Here is a 6100-nt window from a genome sequence, read left to right as displayed (position 1 = left end):
AATCCACGAATTACGGTTTGAACTGCTTGACCATCCACCTTACTCACCAGATCTAGCCCCAAGCGACTTCTTTTTGTTCCCTCATCTAAAAATTGCGCTCGGAGGACAGAGATTTTCGTCAAATGAAGAGGCAATCACCTTCGTGAACAATTATTTTGCAGAGAAAAACGCCGAGTACTATTTCGACGGGTTACAGAGATGGGAGCATCGCTGGGAGAAGTGTGTAGATTTACAAGGAGACTATGTTGAAAAATAAAAAACAATTTTCAGAAAAAATGACTTGTATCTTTGTTAGGTCGGAAACTTTTCAGACCACCCTCGTACATATCTGAACATACTTTAACATCAGCTACATGATGCAATAAAAAAAATATGCATTTATATGCAAAAAAACATCGACGACCTTGAAAACTCCGAAAAAAATGACTTTGAAAAAATAATCTTTTTTGCAACATATTGGTCTCTTCATACCATTCAATTTACGTATAAAATATTTTTTGTATCGTCACAATTTATGGGATATTTAAATGGCCTGGTTTAGGTGAGACACTCTAATGCTGACTGTACGAAATATTTCGAAATAATCAAACATCACCCAATAGCAGATTATATTAAGAGTGATTTTCTTCAAATGTTGGTTAAGTTAATTGAAGATTAATTCTCAAAACGGTCTCATGTTTTCTATCAACGTAAACCAAACTCGTGGATCTACACACGGAAAAAAAAGATTTGCTAATATATGGACAACTAAAAATATTAACTGCAAGAGCAAAGTGTCTTATATATATTAGCAAATTTTTTAGCTATCACAATTAAATAACTTTTATTATGAAAACAAGAAAATTTGCTCGTGCAGTTAATATTTTTAGTTGTCCATATATTAGCAAATCTTTTTTTTAAGCATCTGCACTTTATTAAATTACGTTAATATGTACAAAAAAAGAATGTGATCAAGTTTAGCTCGATTCCTTAATATTAATAGATCGTTATGATGTTTGGCGTAGCCAACTGTGTCACATCATTTTATGCTATTCCAAATCATTTTGGAGCAAGACGACCCAAAAGTTTCGTTGTCAACGACCACTCGATAAGAGCGTGCGCATTCATGTTAAAAAGCGAACATAACTGCTCAATACTAGCTGATAAGATGCCGAATATGTGCGCTCTCTCACCGACTAAACGCCTTTAAGACCTAAACGGCTATAAAAACTTCTAGTCGCATTCTTTTGGAAAAATTTACGTAAGTGTATTGAAATGTTAATTAAAGACACAAATTATTAATCGTTAAAGACACAAATCATTAAGTTCGATAAAGATTTATTTTGAATATTTTATTCTTATTATTTTCAGAGGAAAGATCATACGTTAGCTTGGCTTATCTAAAAAATTTAATAGTTTAAAAATAGTTTTAACAATTTTAAAATTTAATAATTTAAAAATAGTTTTTTGAAATTTGATTTATAAAAGAAATGCTTCAGAACTTCTTCAAGTACATAGCTTATAGTTTAAGAAAAATTTAAGAAAAAAATTATAATTTATATAATTATCGTTTAAAAAAAAATAATTATTGCAGTGCATGAAAAAAAGATAAAGGTGAAAATATATTTTAAGAAAGATAAAGGCGTTAAAATTATGAAATAATAAAAAATAACTCCTATACTTATTTTGTGTTTTTAATGAATGTCTCATGAAATATAAACGAAATAAAGTACGAAGTAAAAACTTTTGACATTTTCTGAACTTAAAGATATATTTATCTTTGATATCTTCAAGCATATAGCCATTTCTTCAAAATCTAATTAGAATGATAACTTCAAAATTATCATTTAACTTTCACAATGCATTTACTTTCATCAAAAGAATAAATATTTACGAAAACACACGCACGTTTTTCAATATTCGAGTTTTGATGAACAGAAACCGGACTCTGGCTCTTGGCAGATGACGAGGAACTGACTAATCCCAACAAGTTTCTGACCCTTAAATATCCTCACTGCAAACTTTTCCCGCCAGTAAGGGTGCGCAGATCTCCAGAAAATCTTAGGTAATTGAAATGGTTTGAGCACGATGGATGCAAGAGTCTGCTTTGAGGATTAAGAGTGCGTTCCATATACACTGCCAGTATTAAAAATCTACGAGTGTCTCGCAATTTGCGGCACGATCGCGGTGTACAAGAAATAGAACGGCTAAAAATAATCAGTATCATAAGTTATCAATATCATAAAGTTATGTACCACATTTCGCAATTTTCGCAATATTTATTCCGTAATTAATTAAAATGTATGATGTAATAAATGCATGGGAAATAGTAGGACGGACTCCAAAGATGTCTAATAAAAGATAGCTGTCAATGTATGAAAGAAATAGCCTACTTCTGACGATTTCTTGACAACAATGAATTACATGAGTTTGCAAGACGCTTTTTTTATACTATTATTTTAGAGAAACATTAGAGAACATTTACATGTTCTGTTCGTCAACGTCTTAGCAGTTTGGATATTTGCCATCCCAATGAAAAATTTTTCATATATAATTATATAAAATTATATAAATTATATATAATTATACATAATTATATATTATTATGTATCAAATTTGTCCATTCATGTTCATACATTCTTATATATGTAATTATACATAATTATGTATAATTATATATAAAATTATATAAATTATATATAATTATACATAATTATATATTATTATGTATCAAATTTGTCCATTCATGTTCATACATTCTTATATATGTAATTATACATAATTATGTATAATTACTTATATATGTAATTATACATAATTATGTATAATAATATATTTATATAAATTCATATATAATTTTATATAATTATGCATAGATTTATATGTAATTATATATATTGTTATACATAATTGTGTATAACTATATATAATTTTATATGATTATATATAATTATACATAATTATGTATGGACAAATTTCATAATTTTGCATGAAAAATTTTTCATCGGGATTAGATGACAAAAATCATTGAAAGTACATTTTCAAAATAATATTTTGAAAACAATATAACTACATTCAGAAAACATCAATTACTTCATTTAATCCTTTAAGTATCACTGATACCAATAAGGATCACTTAGGATTGGGCAGAAATCTTATAAATGTGCTATTTAGAGTGTTTTTGACAATATTTCACTAAAAAGAAGTTACTAGAATGTCCTATGAATTATGCGCCTTAAAGGGTTAAACACTTACAAAATTTTTTCCTTGACCTTTTTTGCGTCTGCCAAATAAAAAGATAATTTTATTATTTCCTATTCAACAATATAAATGCAACAGCTGATTTCAGCACGCGGCTGTGTGTCATATACCGTTCGTTACTCTGCCTCTCGAAATCAACTGTTATTCGTCGTTGCTCAAATTCGTCAGAAGTAAACTATTCTTCTTACATATTGACAGCTATCCTTTTTAGACACCTCTACAGAATCCGTTCTACTGCTTCCTATGCGCTCATTGGTTCATGTTTTAATTAATTACGGAGTAAATCTTGTGAAAATTACAAAATGATATATCATTTTCCCAATTATTTCAACGTTCTACATGTATATCGCGACTGCGAATTACTATATATATCCTATAGTAGATATGGTATACGTAACATGAACTATAGATTTTCAGTACTGGCAGTGAACTCGGAACGCAGTTTACTTCAGGCAGCAAAGTTGTGGGAAATAAGACATTTCGTTGTTGGAATCTCGTGTTCTTTCTTTATAATTTGTACTAAAAATAGCTATCAAAGCATTAACTGCTCTATTCTGCTATCCAATTTATTGATACCAAATGACTGCTACCAAATTATTGATTTGTGATTATTAGTTAGCACGTACAATTACATATACATAGTTAGAAATTACTGTTGGCAAATCTACTAATTAATTTTGTCGATTAGATTAATCGATGTTTGGAGAAAATCACTTTAAGCTTCAATAGAGTTTTAACCTATAATAGTAACATTGTATTAACTAATAGTAACATTATACCAACTAATAGTAACATTATATCAACTAATAATAACATTATATTAACTTTTTATTCGGCAATGTTACTCTCAAACAACATAAGCTTACCCATGAGTTATATGCAAAAATGATAAATGCAAGACGTTTTATTTATACTATTACTTTAGAGCAACATTTGGTTACCTGTTCTGTTCGTCTTAGCAATTTGGATTTTTGCCACCAGATGACAAAAATCATTTTTGAAAGTGTATTTTCAAGATAATATTTTGAAAACAATGTGACTGCATTCAGAAGACATAAATTATTTCATTTAAACACTTAAAGAATTTTTTCCTGGAATGTTTTGCGTCTGCCAAATAAAAAGTTAATTTTATAATTTCCTACTCAACAATGTAAATGCAATATAATATACGATATGCGTAACAATTATATTATTGTGTAGAAAATTATAACATTGATGTAATGTTACTGGTTGGGTTTTACTGGAAAAACAAAACACAATAAGCAAATAATCGTAAATAGAATGTTATTCCCATGATATTCAATAGTATAACGTTTTAGTTTTTATGTTTTATATGTTTTATATGTAGTTATTATTTACATTGTATCTCAACATCATTAGAAATAACTTCGACAGTTCAATATTTCTAAAATACTTTTGCAGTATACAGGGAGAGATTATTATTCAGTAATATCTTATAAATATTTTGAAAATATTAAACAAAAATTTTAAGAGATATATATATTGACATTCCAAAATGTGAACTTAATGTTCTTTGTTTACTGGATATTCTTTTGAATTATTCGTATCGTTATCTGGATATACATTATGACTTGATTATTTTGTTAACCTGTTATTTGTTGACAGGTTTGCATATTATAAAACATCACATTGTATTGTATTACATGATTATGGAATAATTAAGAAGACTAGTAAGTTTGAATCTAATCAATGTTAAAGCTTTGTTGAAGCTTCGTCAAATAATTAAAGGTTACAACACTTTTCACATGCATTTTACAAAATATTCTGTATCCAACAGAAAAACGTTTTTCCTAAGGAGTAAAAAAACAAATTTTTTATTGGATACAAAATGCGTTGTGGAATTCATCAAAGAAATGTGTGGCAACTTTTAATCATCTAACTGTACAGTCGACGACATGAATGCCATCCTATTATAACTAAATTTACGTATGTGATTTTCGACCTTATGCTCGTATAGGTAAGACTGAAAATCGTGTAACTTTCGATCTAGGGAATGGCGCCGATTATATAATGGCAAAGTTATCGGTAACTACGAGGTTATCCGATAGTCAAAAACTTGGCAGATTGAGTAATTTTAAGAATATCTTACTCGAGCAAATGTCTAGTTTAATACTTTGCAAGACACTTGATGCTCAAAACTGAAAATCGATAAACAATAACCGTTTCTTCCGCTAAGATAGGTGCATTTCAAATTGGTCGTTGTGGCTAGAAGGACATGCTCTGTGTCTTTGAAATATTTCGTATATCTGCATCGTGGTAATTAGTCACTTGGCCGAGTCACGCTTTATAAGTCATAATTTTTTTGAGTTGAGTTTTCTCTTTCTCATTCTTTCCATCTCTCCCCCCTCCGCCAACCTCCTCCTCTTTACATTTCCTCTCTCTTTTTCTCTCTTATTTTATTTTTATCTACATATATATATATATACATATATATACATATATATATACATATATATATATACACACACATATATCTGGATAAAGAAGTACATTGCACGTTTCGTTGTGTTGTAGTATTCTCGGGATGAACCTGTTTGGTTGCAAATTCTGTGAAACGATGAAAGGCACCTCTGACGTCGAGTGTGATAGGAAAAACTTTGACTCGTTACTCTGGGCTATTGTGACGGTGTTTCAGGTACAAAAAAAAAGAAAAACACGGATACTTTTCCACGTATCTTCTCGAGGGCATTTTTTACTTCTTTATATATATATATATATATATATATACATATATACATATATATATAGTGTATATTGCCTATATTATATATATATATATATTTATTTATATATATATATATTTATTTATATATATATATATATATATATATATATATAT

The 6100-nt window shown here is 28.7% G+C and overlaps 1 protein-coding gene across 12 annotated transcripts in view; it reads left to right on the top strand.

Moving 5' to 3' along the window:
* Positions 1-6100, top strand: part of LOC116844557 (voltage-dependent T-type calcium channel subunit alpha-1G-like) — a 173387-nt gene that overhangs the window by 122793 nt on the left and 44494 nt on the right. For 2 of the 12 annotated variants that reach the window (XM_032816238.1, XM_032816228.1), the window contains one exon: positions 5776-5896. The exons of the other annotated variants lie outside the window; for them this stretch is intronic. In XM_032816238.1, the coding sequence (XP_032672129.1) occupies positions 5776-5896 (121 nt within the window). The remainder of the gene's footprint in view (positions 1-5775; positions 5897-6100) is intronic. 12 annotated transcript variants of the gene reach the window in all.

The sequence above is a fragment of the Odontomachus brunneus genome, unplaced genomic scaffold (genome assembly GCF_010583005.1).
Source record: "Odontomachus brunneus isolate Ranch 3 - 2012 unplaced genomic scaffold, Obru_v1 Obru_scaffold_042, whole genome shotgun sequence".
NCBI classification, from domain to species: domain Eukaryota; kingdom Metazoa; phylum Arthropoda; class Insecta; order Hymenoptera; family Formicidae; genus Odontomachus; species Odontomachus brunneus.
Note: the sequence above shows the minus strand (reverse complement) of the source record. Positions and strands in the feature narration are given on the sequence as shown.